Source organism: Pristis pectinata, chromosome 5, assembly GCF_009764475.1.
Source record: "Pristis pectinata isolate sPriPec2 chromosome 5, sPriPec2.1.pri, whole genome shotgun sequence".
Classification (NCBI taxonomy): domain Eukaryota; kingdom Metazoa; phylum Chordata; class Chondrichthyes; order Rhinopristiformes; family Pristidae; genus Pristis; species Pristis pectinata.
The window spans coordinates 110,165,933-110,191,023 of NC_067409.1; the positions used below are offsets into that span (position 1 = coordinate 110,165,933).

A 25,091-nucleotide genomic window follows, 5' to 3' on the forward strand; every position below is an offset into this window, starting at 1 on the left:
CTTTAAAAAATATTAGAACTAAAAAATAGATCAAGGAATAGAAGAGTAAGAGGGGATAAACTGAGGTGAGATTAAAAGGTTTCATGAAATTTTAATGATGTCCAATTTAAATTGCAATATCATGGAAGTTTCAGACCCTGGAAGGTTAAACCTCTATCATTAAGGCCCACACTTTGTGCTGCTACTGCCTGCGTGCAGTCAGGGACTGAAGAACGTGGCACTGATGAAGACTTAGAAGAGCTGGACGGCAGAAGTGGAGGAGTGAACTTGGGATTGCTTCAAATCGGTGGACTGGACCATGTTCAAGGATTCATCAGTGGACCTAAATGAATATGCCGCGGTCTTCACCGACTTCATAAGGACGTGCATCATGGACGAATGTGTACCCACAACGTCATTCCGAGTCTTCCCCAACCAGAAGCCCTGGGCAAAATGGGATCTGCTGAGGGCTAGATCTGTGGCGTTTAGGGCTGGTGACCCAGAGTCATACAAGTCCAGGTATGATCTCCAGAAGGCCATTACAAGTGCAAAGAGACAATCTCGGACTAAACTGGAATCACAGATGGATGCTCGACAGCTGGGGCAGGGTTTGCACAATATCACTTCCTACAAGGTGAGATCGGGCAGCATAAGTGGCAACAACCCTTCACTCCCGGATGAGCTCAATGCCCTTTATGCACGTTTTGATAGAGAGAACTATGACACACCCACATCTCTGGATGACCCTGTAATCTCAGTCTCTGAGGCCGATGTCCGGGCATCCTTCAAGAAGGTGAATCCATGAAAGGCGTCTGGTCCAGATGGCGTAGTGGCTGACTACTAAAGATCTGTGTGGACCAACTGACTGGAGTATTTATGGACATATTCATCCTCTCACTTCTATGGTCTGAGGTTCCCACCGGCTTCAAAAGGCATCTATTGTACCAGTGCCCAAGAAGAGCGTGGTGACCTGCCTTAATGATGACTATCTGGTAGCACTTACATCAACTGTAATGAAGTGCTTCGAGAGGTTCAACTCCCGCCTCAGAGATGACCTGGATCCGCTCCAATTTCCCTACCACCCCAACAGGTCAACAGCAGATGCTATTTCTCTGGCTCTTCACTCTGCTCTGGACCATCTGGACAACAGGAACTTGTACATCAGGCTGCTGTTCATCGACTACACCTCGGGGTTCATCACAATCATCCCTTCCAAGCTCATCATCAAGCTTCAAGACCTGGGCCTCTGTACGTCCCTCTGCAACTGGATACTCAACTTCCTCATCAGCAGACCTCAATCAGTAAGGATCGGTAACAACATCTCCTCTTGGCTGACCATCAACACGGGTGCACCACAAGGATGCATGCTTAGCCCCCTGCTCTACTCTCTGTCCACACATGACCGTGTGGCTAAGCACAGCTCCAATGTCATCTTCAAATTCGCCGACAACACCACTGTTGTTGGACGAATCACAGGTGGTGATGAGTCAGCTTACCGGAGCGAGGTAGGACACCCGGTTGAGAGGTGCTGCAACAACAACCTCTCACTCTACGTCAGTAAAACTAAAGAGCTGATTGTTGACTTCAGGAAGGGGAAGGAGGGCGAACATGCGCCAGTCTACATTGGGGGAATCAGTGGTGGAGAGAGTCTTTAAATTCCTGGGTGTTAACATATTGGATGACCTGTCCTGGGCCCAGCACATAGATGCAGTCATAAGGAAAGTGCCCCAGCGTCTTTACTTACTTACGAGATTAAGGAGGTTTGGCTGGTCACTGAACTCTCCAACAAATTTCCACAGATGTACTGTTGAAGGTATCCTGACTGGTTGCATCATGGTCTGGTATGGCAATTTTAAGGCACAGGAATGTAAGCTGCTGCAGAGAGTAGTGGACTCTGCCCAATACATCACGGGCACATCCCTCCCCACCACTGGTATTGGTATTGGTTTATTATTGTGACTTGTACTGAGGTACAGTGAAAAACTTGTCTTGCATACTGCTCATACAGATCAATCCATTACAGTGCACTGAGGTAGTAAAGAATGCATTGAGATAGTACAGAGTAAAAACAATAACAGAATGCAGAGTAAAGTGTCACAGCTACAGGAAAGTGCATTGCAGGTAGACAATAAGGTGCAAGGTCACAACAAGGTAGATTGTGAGGTCAAGGGTCCATCTCATTGTATAAGGGAACCGTTCAATAGTCTTATCACCGGGGGATAGAAGCTGTCCTTGAGCCTGGTGGTACGTGCCCTCAGGCTCCTGTATCTTCTGCCTGATGGGAGAGGAGAGAAGAGAGAATGACCCGGGTGGGTGGGGTCTTTGATTTCTACAGGAGGTGCTGCCTCAAGAAGGCAACATCTATCATCAAAGATCCCCACCATACAGGTCATGCCATCTTTTCACAGCTCGCTTCGGGCACGGGGCACAGAAGTCCCACACCACCAGGTTCAAGAACACATTCTTCCCTTTAACTATTCGGCTCTTGAACCAACCGGCACAACCCTAATCACTACAGTTTAGCAACAATATGACCACTTTGATCACTTTGCACTAAAACGGATTTTGCTTCTTCTTTATTCCAATTGTGTTCTTTCTTGTAAAAATTGTGCATAACTTATGTTTACGTTTTTCTTGTGAATGATGCTATGTGCCTGTGATGCTGCTGCAAGTAGGTTTGCTTATTGCACCTGTGCACACATGTAATTGTGCATATGCTAATAAACTCGACTTTGAATTCCATAACCACTGACCCGACATTTTGACAGGTCACCAACACTCCCACCCCAGGGACCTCTGACTTCTCTCCTGGCCACTCCAAGGTTCTCTGGACCTGCTCCCTACTACCTGCAAATTATTGAAGTGAATATGACTTCTACAATTTTCTGAAGTTCATGCCAGAGTTCAGGCAGGGCAAGGAATGGGAACAGCAAAGAAGAGCCTGAGTAACAGGGGCTAGGCCATGGACAAAGGAGGAAAGATATCCTTGACAGGCAAAAGGAATAATGGAAAGTTAATACAGTTACTGATTTGAATTCACTGAGATGATATTAATTGGGTCACAGGTCTATCTGTATTATTCTTATTACTTAGGGACGCAGTTGCTATCACAGAGAAAGATGACGAACTGAAAGTACTGAGGGAATGAGTTTCAGAGGATCACTAGTAGGGAGGTCGACTGGGGAGAAGGGGCGTGAGGATGGAATAACATGTCATAATATCATGTGTCGGAGGAGCTTAAGATGCTCGTGGGAATGGATGGCTGGGGACAAGTTCAGAGGTAGAATGTGTGATCGAAGATCATAAAATAAATTCCTTCTGTATAAGATAAGACAAGATTTCTTTATTAGTCACATGTACATCAAAACACACAGTGAAATGCATCTTTTGCGTAGTGTTCTGGGGGCAGCCCGCAAGTGTCGCCACGTTTCCGGCGCCAACATGGCATGTCCGCAACTTCCTAACCCGTACGTCTTTGGAACGTGGGAGGAAACTGGAGCACCCGGAGGAAACCCACGCAGACACGGGGAGAACGTACAAACTCCTTACAGACAGCGGCGGGAATTGAACCCGGGTCGCTGGCGCTGTAATAGCGTTTCGCTAACCGCTACACTACCGTGCCTGCCCTAATGCTAGAATGCCTTTTTATCAAACCAAACACAAACACTCAGATACATTCTCATGATGACAAGAATGGAAATCTTATACAGCCATCTAAAAAATGTGCAGGGACACGCACCCACACATATGTATGAACAGTACGTGCCCTCATGTGAAATGCCCAAAACGTAAGAGAACAACCACACATCATGCTTTCCTTGCACCAAGTGATCTTGGCAATCATTTTTAAATGCTTTTGAACTGCTGGTTCACCCATCACATGCTGTCACTTGGTTGCAGTATTTCATCAGCAAAAGCACAACTTTTGCTTCATAATCTGGTGCATTGTTCTCGGAGCTGAAATTTTGCATGAGGGGACACGAAGCATTTGGCTTTCACTTTTGATGTTGTCATTTATTCATGGCTCTTCATCAGTGTGCGTACAAATTTGTCAGATTTTTGCCCTCAGAACTGAGAAGAGGCAAAGTGCCATTGTCAGCCAATCACTCTGAGTTCAGTATTGGGCATGGAATGAGGATCCACAAATTGGTCAAAACTTCTTTATTTTATCACTAATTCCAATGTCATGAGAGAAATTGCGTTTGAAATTGAGACAGTGAGCTGTCTGTTTACTGACAAATGAGAAAGGATGGGCTCAAGAAAGCCGGAATACATCAAGGATATCAGGCAATGAGGGATGAGAGACCAACAAGAGGAAATGAAGAAAAATAAACTTAGAAGGGAGAGAGGAATAGAGAGAGAAATCGGTGAACAAGAAAGAATGGTGAAGCACAGATCAGTGTGAAGTAAGGAGACAAGAGTTTAGAATAAAATCTGACAGGTTGATGAAGATTTTGAAGAACACTGGGTTTGGTGGTGGGGGTCGGTGAAGGTGACTGAACACACAGTCCCAGGCTTTAGAGAGAAAACACAAGAGATTCTACAGATGCTGGAACCTGGAGCAACACACACAAAATGCTGAAGGAACACAGCGGGTCAGGCAGCATCTGTGGAGGGAAATAAACAGTCGACGTTTTGGGCCGAGACCCTTCATCAGGACTGGAAAGGAAGAGGGCAGAAGCCAGAATAAGGTCAGGGGAGGGGGGATGAGCACAGGCTGGCAGGTGATAGGTGAGTCCAGGTGAGAGGGAGCGGGGGATGAAAGGGAGTGATGTAAGAAGCTGAGAGGTGATGGGTAGAAGAGGGAAAGGAGGAATCCGGTAGGAGAGGACAGTGGACCATGGAATAAAGGGAAGGAGGTGGGGAATAGATGGGCAGGTAACCCCCTTTTCCCCCTTCCCTTTGTTTTTAGTCATTCCTGTGGCCCTCTCACTCCAGCGTTTTGTGCGTGTTATTCAGACAGAAAAGGTGCTTTCAATAAGAAAAGGGTAAAAAGATCCTCATTATTCCTCTGAAGGCTTCAGGAAACATTCCATGCCACATGTGGGTACAAATGCCCACTCTTCTACCATGCCGTCAGTTCTTTCCAAATGTTGTGGTGCCTCACTCCACTTATAACTTCCAGGTCTTGAAATTTATAAGTTTCTTCCATTCATGTTTTTTTTGGCGGGCAAACTAGGTCTTGAAAAACTAGTTAAAGCTAGCCTACGATCCTCGAAGCTAACCAAGATTGTTTGAAAGTGAAGCACACTGCAACTGGAGGTATAATAATAGGGAAATCAGCCTGCAGGACAGTAAAGAATCAACGCGGAGGAGAGTGGGATCCAAATTTTCAGATACTGCAGTGGATAACTTGAGGGAAACAAATAAGGAGAGATATGCTGTACAAGGTCAGATCCCCTCCAAACGTGTGCTCAGAGGCAGTGAGGGAGCATGTCAATGCCCCGAAGACCTGAGCAAACTGCTGCAAGAAACTCAATGACCCTGCAGTACAGTTTTCGACAAAGCTGTATGTTTCTAAGCTGTCCAATGAATTCCACTGGAAACTAGCATGAGATGACATGGTAAAATCGTCAGCGTGCGCAGGCATGAGCAGTCAGAAAGCAAAAAAGGCAAAATGACTTCTGTCCCAACACAAGCAGCAGCAACAATTAATATTCAGGCCAGGTGGTGGCAAGATTGAGCACATGGTCATAATCATGAGTCTGATTAGTTCCTGGCTGGGTTGCTGGATACAGCTGCTAAATCCCACCAAGACACCCTTCCTCTGAAGGGTGGAAGGGAGTTGTTAGCATGCTTTGCATTTTCTTTTAACCAACTGCCGGAAGGCATCGTCATTGATTGAATCTCAGCAATTACATCACGGACAACCTCCAGTGGGTCCATTGTGGCTTTGTTCTGCCTATATCAGTCCAATGAAGAAAATGACTTCTAGAATATTTTATGGGGAAAGGAAGCACCAGTTTCTACAAGGAGAAAAGAAGTCAATACTTTCTTCTTTAAAAAAAAGCACTTGCAACTTGACTCAAGCTTGTTTGGCAGTCCACCAGGCTCTTTCGGAATTTCAGCAGGAAATTGTATCCATGCACGCAGTACTGTTTGTTCCTTTCATCAGTCAAAATATGACTCCACCTACTTAAATTCTCTGCCCTTCCACTGAGAACAGAAAATGTCAAATGGTAGAAAAAGAGTGAAGACCAATATTTTTAGATTTCCAGTTGCAATGTGGTTCCTTTTGGGCACAACCTGCCATTTAATTCCTTGAATGACAGAACCTTTGACCAGATGAACATGAGCAAAGCACATCACTTCATTCCCTGTAGAGCTCAGTGGAGAAATTCATTATTTGATTGTGAGAATGTCACAGGTTCAATCCTTGGTCTGCATGGAATTACTTGCTTGCAAGCAAATCAACCACTCTGGCTCATTAACTCAAGGCAGGCAGATAGGAAAAAATAAGCAAGATTTTTTGCTCTTGACCACTTTTTGATCCTTGCTGGGAAACGCTTGCATCCAGATGATGGTGAGAAATGAATGATGCTCTCAGAGATTCAAAACTCTGCTGAGATTCATCATGTTACCTTGCACATGAGATAGTTCAATAGAGAGAAAAAAAATCATAGGGGTTTTAAAATGACGGTGAAGATCAATGTTTAAGCATGAGTGACAACAGAGAAGTAGGTCTTTTTTTCTCCTCCTGTACCAAAATTCTTCACTCACGCTTGTACAAACCAATGATTTTCCCATCGTGGTGTCCATCTATCTCTTAAATGACTCTAGAGTTTTATCTCTTTGAATGCACCACTGCACTAAACAAAATTTTGGCATGTTCCTCAAAGTGTGACATTATTGTAATCTGAACAGATGCATTTTGACCTCAAATGTTTTATTACAGAATCAGGACTTTAAGATTCATGACAAAGCAAGCTTACCATGCAATTACTCAGATCTGCTTAAAACGTCTCAGAATAGTAGCACAAAAATACTAATGTGTGGTATTCAGTCAGTAGTCTCCACTTCTGGTTCAGCAACCCCAGTTCAATTCAGGGCAACTTACCCAAACTAATTCATACACAGTGCTCTTTAGGAAAAGACAGTTGTCTTAAAAAGTATGACATGTATCTGATAAGTATTAATCAACTAGACAGCTTAAAGCAAAGGAAGAGATAAGTGGAGTAGGATTGCATAATATAAGGGAACACCAGTTTAAGAATACCAAATAAATGAGGGTTGACATTATCTTGGTAAAATTTATTTCTTTTTTTAAAAATTGGCTATCCATTGAGAGTTCTTTGCAACACTGTGATAAGTACAAATGAATAAATGTAACAACAGGAAAAGATTTAAGGTGAGATTTTCTTTAGTCTTGGTACTGTGAAACTGGGAAATCAAACAAGTCACAGCGCAAATGAGAAAAAAAGAGCTCTAAATTTTTTCCGCCTGTTATTTCAAATTAAAAGAAAATCTGAAGTTTTACTTTATAGGTATACTCAAAACTATTGGGTATTCCCACCAATGAATTCAGGCAAAGTGCGGGCCAGGCCCAACACAGGAAACTTTCCCCTTTAACATCATGACAACTTTTTAGATTTTTAAATTTATTTACCATTAACTGCTTTGAGTGACTTTGTGGGATGTAAAGATTATTTAATTTGTATTTCAAGAAAGCAAAAAAAAATCCACAGTCAATTATTTCTATTTGTCATTTTTATCTTGTGAAGGCATGAACAGCACACTGCGTGCCTGGAGTGCCCTGGGATCTCATTGAAATGGTACTTATGGCACCCTCGACTAACTCAACATACTGCTGAAAAACAATGAATCTTTTCTGTCTATACAGCTTATTGCTCACAGCATCAATTTTTATTGGTTCATCATCCTCGTGCTTTCAGGACTCCACACAAGTTAGAACATAGAACATAGAACAGCGCAGCACAATACAGGCCCTTCGGCCCACAATGTTGTGCCGACCTTTAAACCTCACCTAAAACTATCTAACCCCCTCCTCCCACATATCCCTCTAGTTTAAATTCCTCCATATGCTTATCCAGTAATCTCTTGAATTTGACCAATGTACCTGCCTTACCATCACCTCAGGCAGCGCATTCTATGCCCCAACCATTCTCTGAGTAAAAAACCTCCCACTGATATCTCCCTCAAACTTCCCACCCATTACCTTAAAGCCATGCCCTCTTGTATTGAGCATTGGTGCCCTGGGAAAGAGGCACTGGCTGTCCACTCTATCTATTCCTCTTAATATTTTGCATACCTCTACCATGTCTGCTCTCATCCTCCTCTCCAAAGAGTAAAGCCCTAGCTCCCTTAGTCTCTCCTCATAATCCATACTCTCTAAACCAGGCAACATCCTGGTAAATCTCCTCTGCACCCTTTCAAATGCTTCCACATCCTTCCTATAATGAGGTGACCAGAACTGGACACAGTACTCTAAGTGTGGTCGAACCAGAGTCTTATAGAGCTGCATCATTACCTCACGGCTCTTAAATAAATCGATCCCTCGACTTATGAAAGCTAACATCCCATAAACTTTCTTAACTACCCTATCTACCTGTGAGGCAACTTTCAGGGATCTGTGGATATGAACCCCCAGATCCCTCTGCTCCTCCACATTACCCAGAATCCTGCCATTAACTTTGTACTCTGCCTTGGAGTTTGTCCTTCCAAAGTGTACCACCTCACACTTCTCCGGAGTGAACTCCATCTGCCACTTCTCAGCCCAGCTCTGCATCCTATCAATGTCCCTCTGCAATCTTTGACAATCCTCTACACTATCCACAACACCACCAACCTTTGTGTCATTTGCAAACTTGCCAACCCACCCTTCTGCCCACTCATCCAAGTCATTAATAGTGGATGCAGAGTTTGAGGATGAGCTCAGATTTACAGTGGGTGGCCAATTAAGAGTGGATTAAAATAAACAAGAAATCCAATGTTGTTGAGTTGAAATAGACCATCTGAGTGATGGCACAGATACCTGTATGTGGCCAGAAGCTCATCTTGATGTCAAATATTCTACCAAATGCACAAACATTCTGCTTTAGCCTCAGATAGTTCAAAAGTAAAGGCATCGTGTGAGTGGCTAAGGAACTGAGTTTGTGGCATGAACTGAAGTCAATTCCACTATTTAGTTGCAGGAAACTTCCATTCATACAAGACAGGATGTCGGATAAGCAATCTAAAGACTTAGAGATGGTGAGAGAGTTGTAACTGAGATAGACCTAGGTGTTGGGAATTTATTTGTGGAAATTGAAACTCTTTTACAAGTTGATGATGCTAAGAGTAACAAATAGATGAGAAAGAGGAAAGAATCGATCTTGGAGGACACCAGAGGTAATATTATGGGATTAAGAAGTGTGTCCATTGCAAATGATTCTCTGTTTAAACTAGAATAAGAAAAAATGGACCCAGAAGAGTCCAGATTTATTCAGCCAAACAAGGCATTGGAGTCAAGCTGGTGTGGTCAAAGGCTGCAGGTAGATCAAGAATTGGGAAAAATGGGTTACCTTGGTCACCAATTAAGATAGCATGCAAGTTGGGAAGGGAAAGTGAAGAGTCAGTTGTTAGAAGAAAAGGACTGTGGATCCAGGAAGTGGTTGGGAGTGGAGTAGGGATCAGAGGCAGAGGCAAGAGAAACTTTGTTTCACAAGAATATCACTGGCACAAATCAAGGGGATTTAAAAAGAGTAGTTCAACATCCACGAGGGAGCAGGGAGAGAAGGTTATGCAGATAACGTTTAGTTGACACCAGAGTGGCAGTTCTGGGAGGGAGTTCATACAAAGCATGAACATGTGCTGAGGCGATTTAGGTTAAATTGTCTGTTTCTGTTTCTGTAAATTCTATGTTTTCCAAAATACTCTGGAAAACCATTATAACATAAACATGTGTAGCCTTCATGAAAAGAAGATGTTTGTCAATTGCTAAGCTATGGCCTGAATTATTGAAGTACAATGATTTCCATGCATGAGTAGTTGGACATATTTTTAAATGACATTACAATAACATACAGAGAAATATAAAATCATAAACATAGAATTGGAAAAATCTAAACCACATAAGAAATGTTTCTTCCAGAGTTCAAGTAAATCTATTCAGTTCTGGACTCCACTCATCCCAATTTTAAATGGTTAAGAGGACTTGCTTCCAGTAATATTGTACAATGAGTAGCTGAATCTCCCATGCTAACTTTATCCATAAACTGAAAACACACTTTGAATTAAACAGGAAAACAAAACACAAATGTTGCATTTTGAATGGGTGACTTTTTAATTGATGCAGATTTTGCAGTTGGGATTATGGTAAAAATGTCAATGCTGTCATTGCATTGTGCAATTAACAACAATTTCTGGAGTTTGTACGTGGATTGATAAATGTGGAGAGAAGCAGTTTCTATCAATAATGGCCTGCTCTTTTACCGGAAATATTGACTGAACTACTCCTGTAAAACTGGCAAACCATCACTCTTGGAAAACATGCAAAAAAAGGTGGAAAATGGTTCACGACTAAGGTGTCACCATATCATGAATCCACTTTTTGGAATTAAGGCAAATGACCGAAAATTACAAGTTAGGTAATAAATCTGTTCATTTTGTTTGCAACCAACTCGTTCATATGCGCTGACTGTTCAGAGGAAATGCAGGCTGGAAGGGGCCAATGGAGAAAGTTTCTTTGAGGGAATAGAAATGAAATTTGTTTGTCAAAACTAACTGCCTGTGCAACCAGATCTGCCAGCAATGCATCAGTGGACTCGTCATGGAGTCCAAGAGGACAATGTAATTTGCTGAAGATTTCCCATCTCTCAGGTAGATACAGCAATCCCATTAATGAAAGAAATCGGCTGCCAGGAGAAAGTAGATCTTTTTATTCTATTTAATTAAATTATTTTACATGTTTTCAATTATTGTTTAAGTGTGTGTGCTTTTTAAACTTTTGATTGTGAATAAAATGTTTTAATTCTTTTGACATTATGCTCTTTTTTAAACAGTTCCTGAGCAATTTCGAATGTTGTGAAATACAATGATAATTTTGTCAGCTGGTAGGCCTCAGGGTGAGGCCCCACCGACTGCCAGAGCCATTGTGAGTGTGCAGCTGGCTGCTTGCACAAGATAGCCCTCAGGCTGCAGTCCGTCACATCGATGTGCTGGAAACCAGGGTCCAAGCAGAAACCTGCATCTGGGCCACGCTGCAAGAGAGAGTGTGGCCCAGGGGCAGGTGGTTGGACATCTCAGAGCAGAAGATTGTGACTGATTGATTCATCACTGCTGTTGGTTGTAAGATAAAATATCTTTATTCGTCACATATACATCGAAATACACAGTGAGATGCATCTTTTGTGCAGAGTGTTCTGGGGGGCAGCCTGCTTCCAGCGCCAACATAGCACGCCCACAACTTCCTAACCCGTACATCTTTGGAATGAGGTAGGAAACCGGAGCAGCCGGAGGAAACCGACGCAGACACACGGGGAGAACGTACAAACTCCTTATAGACAGTGTCCGGAATTGAACCCAGGTCGCTGGCGCTGTAATAGCGTACGCTAACCGCTACACTACTGTGCCTGCGCAATGTCACAATGAAATTAACACCAGGAAAGGAGAAATGCATGATACAAAGATTGCTAAATCATTGAGATCAGTTTTCTTCAAGTCAGTGATGAGCATTGTCACTGGCTACAAAACTAGAGCCAATGTTACTTGGACGTGGGTAATGGTGCATTTATCACCTATTACAAACCGCTCCAGGACAATAAATATGGGCTACCTTTCTGAACTACTGAAATCCACAAGACAACACTGCTGAACAATTTCCAGACAGCAAATGATGAACTTCTCACAGCACTTTCCCATGCAATCCCAGAAAATAAAACACTTGCTCTTTTATCTGTCCTATTCCAACCATCCTTCCAATGAAGCAGCAATCCACTTGTATTTCTTCCAATTTAGTATTCACAGCGTGGTCTTCTCTACAATGGAAAAAACTAAATGCAAATTAGGCGACTACTCTGAAGGGTAAAAAAAAATCATTCTTCAATCTGCAGTCGTGACTGTGAGCTCCCTGTCACTTTAATTTTCCCTCCTACTCTGAGTTCTCTGTTTTTGGCTTCTTACACTGTTCCAATGCAGGCCAATGCAAGCTTAAGGAATATCAGATCATTTTTCCATCTAGGCATGGAAATTGAATTCAACTATTTTGGACAACTGGCCAGTTCTGATGAAAGGCCATCATCTGTAATGTTAACACAGTCTTTGTAAATGTTAACTGTAATGTAACCTCCACAGATGCTGCCTAACTTTCTGGGTATTTCCAGCTCTCATTTTCATTTCAGATTTTTAGCATCTTCAGTTTTGTTTCAGTTTTTCCACTGTAGACTATGCATTTAGCAACAAGGCTGTCCAGGCACTGCTTTGTTACACTCGGATGTGAACTTTTGAGGGAGCTAGAGAAACAAAGGACTGCAGATACTGGAATCTAGATGAAAAACACGATGATGCTGGAGGAACTCAGCAGGCCAGGCAGCATCTGTGGAGAAAAGCAGGCGGTCAACGTTTCGGGTCAGAACCTTTCTTCAGGACTGAAGATAGGAAAAGGGGAAGCCCAATATACAGGAGGGAAAAGCAGAGCAGTGATAGGTGGACAGAAGAGGGGTGGCGGGGTGGGCACAGGGTGGTGATAGGTAGATGCAGGTAAGAGATGGTGATAGGCAGGTGCAGGGAAGGAGGGGAGCTATCTGCTTCGTCTGCTGGATCTCTGGAAAAGGAGCCACACCCCACATCCCAACATTTTTAGCAGCTCTTCTGTTAAACTGGTGAAAATAAACTGCAAAGAACTTACATAGAACACAGAACACTACAGCTCAGTACAGGCCCTTTGGCCCACAATGTTCTGCTGACCTCTTATTCTGCTCTAAGATCTATCTAACCCTTCCCCCCCACATTGCCCCTTATTTCTCTACCGTTCATGTGTCTATCTAAGAGTCTCTTAAATGTCCCTAATGTATCTGCCCCCACAACCTCTGCCGGCAATGCGTTCCACACACCCACCACTTACCTCTGACGTCCCCCTTATACCTCCCTCCAATCACCTTAAAATTATGTCCCCTGGTGTTAACCATTTTTGCCTGGGAAAAAGTCTCTGAGTGTCCACTTGATCTATGCCTTGTATCATCTTGTACACCTCTACCAAATATCAATCTTGATTGATACTTGGAGATCACTAAGAAAGAATGAATGTGCAGAGCTGCACTTTTTGATCAAGCGCTCAGGTGGGACCCACAGTGGAACTGTAGACATCGGTCGTACGCCAAGACCACGTCGTGAATCCTAACTGGCAAATGTGGCATAGTATCTCCCAAACTTCACTCACAACTCCTTCCACAAATCTGAAGAGGGGTCCTGACCCGAAACGTTGACTGTTTTTCTCCACGGATGCTGCCTCGCCTGCTGAGTTCCGCCAGCACCTTGTTGCTTTTTGCATCTGGATTCCAGCATCTGCAGTCCATGGTTTCTCAGCAGCAACGTATCCATGTCAGTGCAGTGCTTAAACACAGAGACCTCAGCAACAAACATTCAAACTACTTCTGCCAAATTCAAAGCAACGTGGGCTTTTCAAATGAACACTGGGTGGGGGGGAGGGTGTGGGCGATAGGTATGTTTTTTGTGTATTAGGGGCACTAAAATGAAGAAGTCACATCTCCCACACAGAGGATATCTCCCCCCTGGTGATTTAAAGCACATCACAACATAACCTATTTGTCATGTGTCGACATCTTGATTAAAAGTAAAGCTTCCTTTCTGTACGTGAAGAACAAATAGAGGAACGTTTCATAACTGAAGGAGAGCAAGGTGACCCCCAAAAATTAAAATTACCATTAGTTTTACTTCTGCCATTTTATTTTTATCTATGCAACGGCTAAACTTATCCGAACAAAAATAGCTGAGTGGATGGAAGAAGAAAGAGGGGAAATAGATCAGAGGTTTTGTGTCTTGAAGGCATTATTGAAACTTCCACAAATCACATCGATCTGACAGCAAAGGTGCAATATGTTACCAGTCCATCTGCTTTAACGAGGAAGATTCCTCTATGTTCCTGGAATCTGCAAGGATGAGTTTCTCCCTTTATAGCAATGTCAGATACGATTTTCTTTATCCAGGGCTTGAGTCACAGTGTACAGATTTTTCCAATGCTGTGCCAAAGGACCTCATTTTCTGCATGTTTGTGCTTTGCAGTTCATAAGGACATAGTGGCAAAAGCTTCCATAAAGCTTTAAAACATTCTCAGCACTTTTACGTCTTTATATCCATAAGACTTTGCTTATACTCACTGTTGAGGTCAGGTTCAAAATTAAATGTCAGGTATATTATAAACTGCAGTTCAATGATATTCCATTCAATAAATCAGCAGCAGTAGAAGATAATGGATTATCCAAATCTTCGATCATCATTTGCATTAGAGCTCTATGATAAACAATTCTTCCCAATCCATCACTAAAATCTGTCCCACAGATCTGTTCCATTGTCAAAAACACAAGATCAAATTAAAACAGAAAATGTCGGAAACACTCAGCAGTTCAGGCAGTAGCTATGGAAAGAGAAGCAGAGTTAAGGAATTGGGTTGAAAGTCCTTCATCAGATAAGATATTTTTATTAGTCACATGTATATCGAAACACACAGTGAAATGCATCTTTTGCGTAGAGTGTTCTGGGGGCAGCCAGCAAGTGTCGCCACACTTCCAGCGCCAACATAGCATGCCCACAACTTCCTAACCCGTACGTCTTTGGAATGTGGGAGGAAACCGGAGCACCCGGAGGAAACCCACGCAGACACGGGGAGAACGTACAAACTCCTTACAGAGAGCGGCCGGAATTGAACCCGGGTCGCTGGCGCTGTCATAGCATTACGCTAACCGTGGGAGAGAGTGAAAAACATGTTAATTTGAAGTGACAGAGATGAGGTGAGAGACAGCAGAGAGGCAAGAGAGTGGGGGCGATGGAACAAGACAGTGGGGGGGAAGAACAAGAGAGGGGAGGGAGAGAGGGAACAGACAGCGAGGGAACGACAGAGGGCTCAATCAAGAGGGAGGAGCAAACAAAGGGACATATAAAACATGTGAATTGCAGTACAGAGTTATGGAGGATGGTTTGTGGAAGGTGAGGATGGGGAACCTATCCTTGCTTCGGCCAAGGGGAAAGCAGATGTGAGCAGAGTTGTTGGAAATAGACAAGGTCCATCTGAGGGCTCTGTGAATTCTGAGAGAGGGGAAGCTATGGTTAAGCATAAAGGAAATCTCATCACCAGTGTAGGTATGACAGAAATAGAGGAACTGGGAGAATCAAATGCAGGATTTGCAGCAAGCAGGTACGAGGAAGTATAATCGAGATACTGGTTCACGTCTTATAATGGACATCAGTCACAGTATTTTCTGGTTCTATTTCAGATTTTCAGTACCCGTTGTTTTTTGAATAAAAAGAACAATATTAGTTTTGTAGACCTATTTATGTATTGAACTATAATTCATGGGTTTCACTTCTGTGTTCTAGGTATTCAGAGCACCTTCCTCAGTGAGATTTCTCTTAGAAGCACTTTCAATCATATAGGAATGGTGATGTGGAAAACAAAATGCCTTGGAAGTCCTATGATCACGTGAATGCTACTTACGTGAGTTAAAGGTTCGATGTACAGTACATCTTTTCTTGTTTACGTGGAGTATTTTGGCCACATGGTTTATCCATCAATTTTGAAACCCACCTGATTAACCAAGTTTTGTAATTGATGGACAATATGCTCTGTGGCGAAGATTTAAGTCTACACAGTAAGATCCTCAGAATACAGTTAAGTACTGCAAAATGAATGTAGTCACCTCAGACTGCAGAAAAACACTGCACAAAGTTGGTTTGCCACAAAAACAGTGGAGGAGTGTGAACATTATAGAACTTCATTTCATCCAATCCCTACTAGTCGCCAATATGTACAAATGTTACCCAATGATAGGTTTGCCAAGCACCATCATGAAATGAAGCAGCTTTCTCGACCAATATTTTCAACGTTACCTTTTTCTGCATTCACCACTGCAACCTCAGCCGTGACCTTTCTGCAATCTACTGGATTAATTCCAGAGCTCAACACTCTTTCTAGTTTAAAGGTTTATTTGAAGGCACGGGCCAAAGATCTATAGCTCCATTGCTATAGTCTTATTCTGAAAACAACATCCTCACTGTTTATCATTTTATTTTACTTCAAAAGTTATCATAAAAACTACTTAAAAACTTACTAGCCAGTCACTTGTTTGGACATATTCCTGAAATTTTGAATAATGATAATTTTTTCCTCCCCCACCTTTACTCCATATTAATTGTTTTCATATCTGAGATAAGTTTCAGATTCAGCAATTTTTGACCAAGTTTTTCCATTTACAATCCTGTCCAAGCGAAGGCCATCCCACCAATGAGCTATGGGTAACTCCCGAAACAGGAAGGATCAAGTTTGAGATTCCGAGCAAACCAACTGGGTTTTCATGCGTCACTCTGGCTGACGTCAAATACAACCTAGAAACAACATGGTCAGTGTGGCTTGTTAGGAGTCCAAAGGCTGTTGTTGCGGAGTTAGTTACCCTGTATATTAACTAATTGACTGCGGTAAGTCTTGCTGCAAAGGACTGTCAGGAAGAAAGAGTACACACATATAAATTCCTTCACATCTTATGGCTGTTCACACCCATTGGTTTTCTCAATGTAGATTAAAACATGAAATAAAAAAGCTTTGCATCTTTCTCATCTCAGCAAACAAAAGTCAAACACAATCATTGACTACAGACAAGTTTGACCATCTCCTTAAAAATAGGACATTGAGAGAATAAAATAGTTTTTAATTTTTACTTTATAATTAATTTTACGAGTCATATAAATATTTCCTAATTTTTAACCTTTAGTTTTAGAAGATAGGAATGACCTTCCCAGAGTTGAAAGTTGTTTGAATGTGGAAGTATCAGTCCTGGAAGTAATGAGCTTATATTTTATGATGATATTCAGAACATAGCTTGAGAGCATCTCCATGCCTTGTCCAGCCCTGGCTTCACTCCAAGCTGCAGATGGCAAGAGAAGACAGTTTGAAATTTGTGTTTGCTTGATGAATTGCTCCCTCCATCTGACCCTGGTTCTACACACAGAACTAAACACAATCTGAATAATACAAGGTAACAGAGCCTTGTCAGGTTGGCTGCTGTTTGGAATCCCTGCACCAAGACCCTTCTGTGAAACCAGATGGTGGAGAAGGGGATTCAGAAAATGTGATAAAAAGTAATCAGACTGCGAAATGAGCAGACAATAGGGGGTCTTCAGTGACTTTACGCTTTGAAAAGGCTTAGGTTGTCAAACCAAATCATAGCCAGCAGTGATATGCTGACATATTTTGTGCATTAGCTTCATGTTAGACAGGATGACCATGCAACAAGTGCTTTCTTTCAAATTCTGAATCCATACAGTTTTGATTCACTAACTTTTCAATGTCAGACTCCAGCTTCCCTGGGCAATGGAAGTCAAACTGACAGAAGGAAGTAAACAGAAAGGTTAGATTAGCAGGACCAAAGGGATCATACTTTGTAAATTTGGAGGAAAGAGGCACAAGTCAGTGGTTCATCCTGGGAATAAAACTGCACCACTATCATACCAAAGGCCAGTAAACTTGTAGATGTTGCCAAAGGTTGTTTGTAAGGGTTTAAAATTTTCAAGAACATAGTTTTAATGAACAGATTGTTTACCTTGTCTTCAACTAAAATACAAAATATTTCTATTACAGAGCATTTTCGACGGTATCTGTGGATGTGGTAACATTACAGATACAGATGTTTGGTTCCTTTGTTTAAGATGCATCTTTCTGGCATTTTCAGATTTTACTTCAAATTTTCAACATTAGTACAAGCATTCCTGCTTTTAATCTCACCTCAAAATACAGCATTTAAATGTAAAATCAAAATCGGACATCTTCCTAACAGTTCAACCAGGTCATCCACTGATCTCTCTTTTTAAATCTTGCAAATTAGGGCTTTCAATTAACAAAAATAAAGTGTGGCCTAACGTCTCTTCAATATGGGACATTTTTCCCCACTTCGTCACAGGCCTTGGGCACACCCTAAGCTTTTGCTACTCAAATAATTTGCAGTAGTGCTGTTTTTAAATATAAATTGACTTAGAATACTTAACGGTTTTGAAACGCACTTTTTTTTTATTTAGCAAACAAGCACCACAATTGCAATCCTTCTATACCTTTTTAGGCTGCATTTAGATTTTCCAAAACAGTACTCCGGAGAGTACACAGGAAGCTGTTTAATGCTCCACAAGAATGTGTCGGAATATTTTCTTTTAAGGCCAAATCAAGAGCCGGGAGCCATGACTGCTTTAGGATGGTGGTTTTATTGTGGAACTAGTTTGCACGTTGACATATTTTAATAATACAATAATAAAGTGAGAGCATCGTGAATTTGGCCTTATTACAGGACATCTATAAACAAGACCACATTAACAAAGGTCGCAAAGTTGCAAGGCGGTAACAGCCTAATCTTTTTCTAGAATAACGTGCCCAAGTTGAAAAATATAAGACCAGCGCCACTGCTTAACAGAAATGAACATGGTTCTCAGAGAAAACACTAAACTCTCCTTAAATTAAGATTTCCGTCAGTTCAGGCCACACTGTTTTGAGATTGGTTCACATTATTCATGTTGCAAAATGGCTGAAGCCAGATGCCCTGCTTGAAAATACAGATATTACTAATTGGGTATTACTAATGGCAGTCAAATTAATATCAATTTCAGTAGGCCAATGTCTGAATACAGCAAGTCATTGGGCATTGAGTCACAATGGAGCACATTTGTAGGGACTTAAATTCCATTTTGAATCAATAGGTATCATTGGTTTTGCTTTGCCACAGTACACGGGCTGAATCATACAACTGGAACACTATAGTCCAGACGTACAGTGTGCAAAACCACAGTTAAACTGGAGCTCGCTGGAAACAGGGAGAAGGAATCCTCTTTCAACTCAGCATTAAAAATGTTATCTGAAATAAATAAGTGAACATAAACTGCGCACAATAAACAGCACACAGGCTGAATCACACAAGGATAACTGATATGTCCTGCATATGAAAACACACTTTATGGATTTAATTAAAAAATCTAACAGGCTGCTCAATGAACATTTGCCCAAGTTATTTAATATTAGGAGCTGATTTTTGAGTTGTTTTTATCGTTCACAACCATACAATAAAATTCTTGAGAATAATTATTTCAGATATCATGAAATTATAGTTTTTAGATTCACACACGTAAAGGAACACAGTTCCAAAGTATGCTGCAGAAACACACGATTGTTGTTTAAAATGCAACATTCTCCACATATGGTGTATTTTCTGATGTGTACCTTAAATACACGTGAAAGGATATACTCAATGTTCTTTATTGCAAATTATTCTTGACCTCTGAAAACTGGCTTGCTTACAATTCAAACCATACTGTCTAAACTGTGCTGCACAACTGCTCTCTCAGGTTTTTAGCTTGTCAGTAGCATTCAATCAAAAGGAGCTGAATAACAACATTATGTATTTATCAACAGTGACTGAAGTAACATACAAAAGGAAGACCAGTAAATTTAATCGAGGCCTAACAAATGTCCAGAAGAAATAGCGTAGCGTTATTGCCCACTACAACACATTTAAAAACAGAATAACTTGGAATTCAGCTGACAGCAGGTTGATTGAAATTAGCATTATAGGTATTTAGGTCTTCACCATAACAATAAGAGAAATAATGACAAAGTCTATTTTTTTTTGCTGATTAAATAGCATTGATTTTTTTTTGAAAAGCAGCTTGAGTAAAACCATCTAAAGTCAGAAAAAGTCTCCCTATCCCCATGAAGATGGCTGGGTACATTGGGTCTCATATACAGACTAAGCTCTGCTAAAATTGCAGCTGAACCGGGACCTCTGCTTGTATTATTAAAATGGCCCAGGAGCTGATGACTAGCTTTCCAGTTAATAAAAACCAGATGTTTTCCTTCTGCTCTGTTAACATGCGTTCTTGGTTACTTTGTGGACTCTGGTGCGTTTCTGCTCTGCTCTTCGATATTTTAAAAAGAGGAAAACGGGAGAAAAAAATTCTAAATACAATTGAAATGGTTCACATTTTACAGCTGTATTTTATCCATGCTTTAAACACAGGACTGCAGGCACTGTAGCAGCCAGCACCAACCCAAAGCAGCCAACAGGGTGTAGGCTGAACACTCGCAGAGATCACATTCTCTGGAAATCGACCTTGAAGGGGAAAAAACCTTGTAAAATGCTGTATAATAGTGAAGGAAATAAAACCAGCTGGATTGTACAATGAGCAAAGCCAGACCGACTTTCCAAAAGCGGAATGTAATATGTACTGTCTAAAAGAGTTGCCACTGGCAACAGGGAAGTAAATGCACTAAAATTATAAATCAAATCAAAGTGTCACCAGCTGCGGTCAAATTTGTAGCAAAAAAAAAGCAAAGCGCGTAGGCCTTCTCGGCAACTCAACTAACAGGTAAATGACATGTCACCCGAGGAATCAACCAGCATTCAGGATACTTCAATAAAGAGCCAAGCAATTTTTTTTTAAATCAAGCAAATGAAATCTCTCTATCTTTCATAAAAAGAGCAATTAAAAGGTTTCAATTAGCTTCATTTAAAAAGTGTTAATCCTATAAACAGGCAATCTATAATAACAGACCTTTCTCTTTCAAGTACCTATTTAGACTAATAGTTTGCCTGCAGGACACTCTATTCAGGAGAGGTAAAAACGGAACATAATTCACAGTCCTCTGTAGTTGACTTGGCATTCATCATTCAATAAGTACATAAATATATATGTACAAACAGTGCAAAAGACACACACACACACACACACACACACACGCACAGACTGTTTGCATACGGTACCTTTGTGTGGAGATAATGAGGGTAATAGTAAGTGTACTGAGGGTACATTGGCTGCTGTTCCAAACGTTTGCCCATGTAGATGGAATCTTTATCTCCGATGCAGGGAACTCGCTGACAACGTGTAGTGCCCCAGGCCCTTCTTCCTCTTAAACCACTATTCCTGACAGTGTCAATGACTGATGAGGCTTTCGGGACTTCTCTGCCTTCTGCTGCTTGCCAGTTTAAATACAGCTGAAAGATTTTTCCTTTGGATTCGGAGTTCTGTCGGTGCTTGTCCTTTCCTTTATAAAAAAGGGTATACAATCCTTGCTATTTGATAAAAGTGTGAATGCCAAAATGTCAGTTGATACCTGCCCTCAGCAACTCCAATTACTTTGAAAGATGAGGAAGATAATATAGCAGGCTAAAAATCACTGCAGTCCCGGCTTCCCCTTAAGCTTTCCGTGCTTCCACCAGCCTTCCAGCCTTATTGCTGCTATCTCCTTCACAGAGTGACATGGTGTTTAGGGCTTGTCCTGTCTTTCATTCAACCCCCACCCCCACCCCTCCTCCTCCTTCTCCTTCTCGCTGGTGGGTGGGACTTCGGCAGCCTCTCCCTCGAGAAACAGACGCAGTCCAGAAGGCTGCAGTATTTCCTCCAAGAAATAGCCTGCATTCAGTCTGATGCAGGCAGGAGACCAATTCATTCTGCCATCTCACTTGAATGCTAAGTACTTTTACAATAGGCCAATCATAACTGGAATAATGAAGTACCAAAGGCGACAGACATTCAGTCCTCCCAAAAAGTTTCATCTTTTGTGGATGAAAAAACCTCTGACCAATTACATGGTGGGTAAAATGGTGTTACTTTGAATTAAGTTTTGTTTAAAAATGAAGTGATCTTTGTTTCCTGTGACTCCCATGACTTTTCTGGCTTCTTTCTGTTTTTCTCTAACACACCCATAAAACAGATAACATGAAAATAAATGCAGCCAGGCCATACATTCAGTGAAGCTGGTGATCTGAGCATTGGGGAACCCTACCTTTAAAAGAAGACCCTTTGAATTGAGGAGAAACCTGACGTTTCCAATTTACATTCAGTACTGTCTGAATTTAAAATGTAGGTTGCAGCAGTTTAATTGAAATTGAGCACAAGTGGTTGAATAATAAGTGTTTTTTTTAAGCCATGCAATAAGTAGATTTTAAACTTAAAGGGCATGTGAATCACATCAAAAGGAATTGTCACTGGGTCATCTATATGCAACATGCACAATGTGAAAAGGGTTGCAATCTTCTCTCTTGACAAACAATTTTTCATGAAGCGTATAATGTAAACTTAAAAGCTTGATATGTATTGATTTAAATCATTTTTGCAGCATCAGGCTAAAGAAACAAAAAGAAATCCCGAGTTGTCTACATAGTAGATGTCCAACAGATCCATAATGGTGAAGGGTCTTTGACCTTAAATGTTAACTCTGTTTCCCTTTCCGCAGTTGCTGCCTGATCTGAGTCTTTCCAGTATTTTCTGTTTATATTTCCGATTTCCAGCATCTGCAGTTTTTTTATTTTAATGGTCAGTCTTTTCCATAGTTTTGAAAATGGAATCAACATCTGGGGGGAAAATGCAAAAGGCAAATCTAAGGCAACCACCCCGGCATTAAAAAACCAAGGAGGTCTCCTCAAAACGAGCTGTGAAAGGAATGTACATAACGAGGATCAAGTAAGTATTTCTAATTTCCCAATATGCTCCCTCTCCAAGTATTGTAATACTTTGAAATGGTAATTAAACACTGGATCGCAGCTTGCACAAATGTAGGAATTCTTATCTTAGAAAGTATAGGGTTTAAGAAAGGGAAATTTTGAAACTGGCTAGCCACCAGCAGATATTTAGTCCAAGAAACAAGATATTATCACTTTGCAACAATTTGCAAGCAAGGCACACACGTGAGAGGGAAGACCCAAGTATCTCAATTGAGCTTCACTATCATAGACAACTCTGTATATGAAAACAAAGCAAATATTTTGCTCCCTCTACCTTTCTAGCTCATCAGCTTAGGCAGTAGCTGGGTGCACTGGAAAGGAGACCTGTGATAGATCGCACCACATATATAGTCACACATAAAATTTTCAATAGTTCATTGGATTGTGAGGCAAACTGTGCTCACAAATGAGAAGATGGCCATTGACTCGAACCAGTCAACAGCTCAATTGTTGGGATAATTATCTACATTGCCACCTATTACAATTGACAGGGGAGGCAGACAAATGGTAATGATTTAGATGAAGGTAACACTGCCAAATATTTGCCTTTAAAGATATTGGAACTACTTACATTTTCAGAATTTTAAAGGTCCCGAGGCTCACTGACCGAACAAAATGGTTGTTTAAAAAATTGCTAAACTTTCATGAAATATTTAAGTAATTAAGAAGAAATCACTGTCAAAAACTGATTTTACTCCTTGATCATCAATAATGCTAATTAATTTATACGTGTCCAATGATTCAACTATGAATGAAGCAAACACTGCATCATTATGGAAGTGAAAACCAAGAAAAAAAGGTATAACTGGCATTTTTATTTACATGACAAGCTTTGGTGTCAGGTTGCGATGAAATGCAGTGAGACTCTAATAGTTAACAGGTAATTTGCAGATAATTGTTGCTCAATAAATAAAACAGATCTCTACTGTCATCTGCATGAAGCAGTTGACAACAATATTCAGATGCAGAAATCATGCACTGCACCAATACAGAAACCACCACCAATCAGGTGTGTTTCAGAAAGGAGGAGCTGTGGATTGTGACTGATAATTCACAAACCATAAAATCCAAAATCACAGCACTCAGTAGAATGTAGGTCACCTCTGCATATCTAGGTCACTGTTTTCTGTTTGGATCACACAACAATGCTCAGAACAAAAATGCAAATAATTATTTCAAATAGTTGATTGTAGTTACACAGGGTTTGGCATGTTTACCTTGATTTCATTATTATCTTCCCCCCCAGTCTACCGCATTTTAACTACAATTCACTTGCTCATCAAACAAAAAGAAATCACGGATATGATATTATTACTCACAACAAAATTACTAAAAATAACACTGGAGCCTTTTCCTCTTCTCAGAATCATATTATCACTGACTTGTATGTCGTGAAATTTGTTGTTTTGTGGCAGCCTTCTCAGCCTTATTGGGTTATCTATTATTTTTACCTGTACTACCTCAATGCACTCTGTACTAACCCAAAGTAACTGCACCGTGTAATGAATTGATCTGTACAATCGGTATGCAAGACAAGTTTTGTACCTCAGAACATCGCCAACAGCCTGTCCTGATCAAATCACGTAGATGCCACGGCCAAGAAAGCTCACTCCTCAAGAGGCTAAAGAAATTTGGTTTGTCCCCTTTGACTCTTGCCAAGTTTTACCAATGCACCATAGAAAGCATCCTATCTGGATATATCACGACTTGGTACGGCAACTGCTCTGCCCAGGACTGCAAGAAGCTGCAGAGAGTTGTGGACACAGCCCAGCGCACCACGGACACCAGCCTCCCCTCCTTGGACTGTCTTTACCTCTCGTTGTCTTAGTGTAGCAGCCAGCATAATCAAAGACCCCACCCATCCGGGACATTCTCTCTTCTCTCCTCTTCCATCAGGTAGAAGATACAGGAGCCTGAGGGCACGTACCACCAGACTTAAGGACAGCTTCTACCCCACTGTGATAAGACTATTGAACAATTCGCTTATACAATGAGATGGACTATGACCTCACGATCTACCTTGTTGTGACCTTGCACCTTATTGCACTGCACTTTCTCTGTAGCTGTGACACTTTACTCTGTACTGTTATTGCTTTTACCTGTACTACATCAATGCACTCAGTACTAACTCAATGTAACTGCACTGTGTAATGAATTGACCTGTACGATCGGTTTGTAAGACAAGTTTTTCACTGTACCTTATTACCTGTGACAATAATAAACCAATAAAATAATATAGGTGACAATATTAAACCAATACCAATACCAATGTGGAGAGGCTGTCATGATAAAGCACATCAGCCTTCCACTTCTGATCTGGCTACCACCAATGGATATTCAATATTCTTCAGTTAGTTTCTTCCTTATTTTTCAAGTCGGGCGACATATTGCACCAACCTCCTGTGCTGC

General features: G+C 41.3%; 1 protein-coding gene across 10 annotated transcripts in view; it reads right to left on the minus strand.

Annotated features, from left to right (window-relative positions):
• Positions 1-25,091, minus strand: part of LOC127570293 (RNA-binding motif, single-stranded-interacting protein 3) — a 950,275-nt gene that overhangs the window by 582,279 nt on the left and 342,905 nt on the right. For 2 of the 10 annotated variants that reach the window (XM_052015702.1, XM_052015701.1), the window contains exon 1: positions 20,943-21,432. The exons of 7 other annotated variants lie outside the window; for them this stretch is intronic. In XM_052015702.1, coding sequence (XP_051871662.1) covers positions 20,943-21,017 — 75 coding nt within the window. In that variant the 5' untranslated portion in view covers positions 21,018-21,432. Of the gene's footprint in view, positions 1-20,942; positions 21,439-25,091 lie in introns of those variants that run through there. One more of the 10 variants, XM_052015700.1, reaches the window with a different exon arrangement.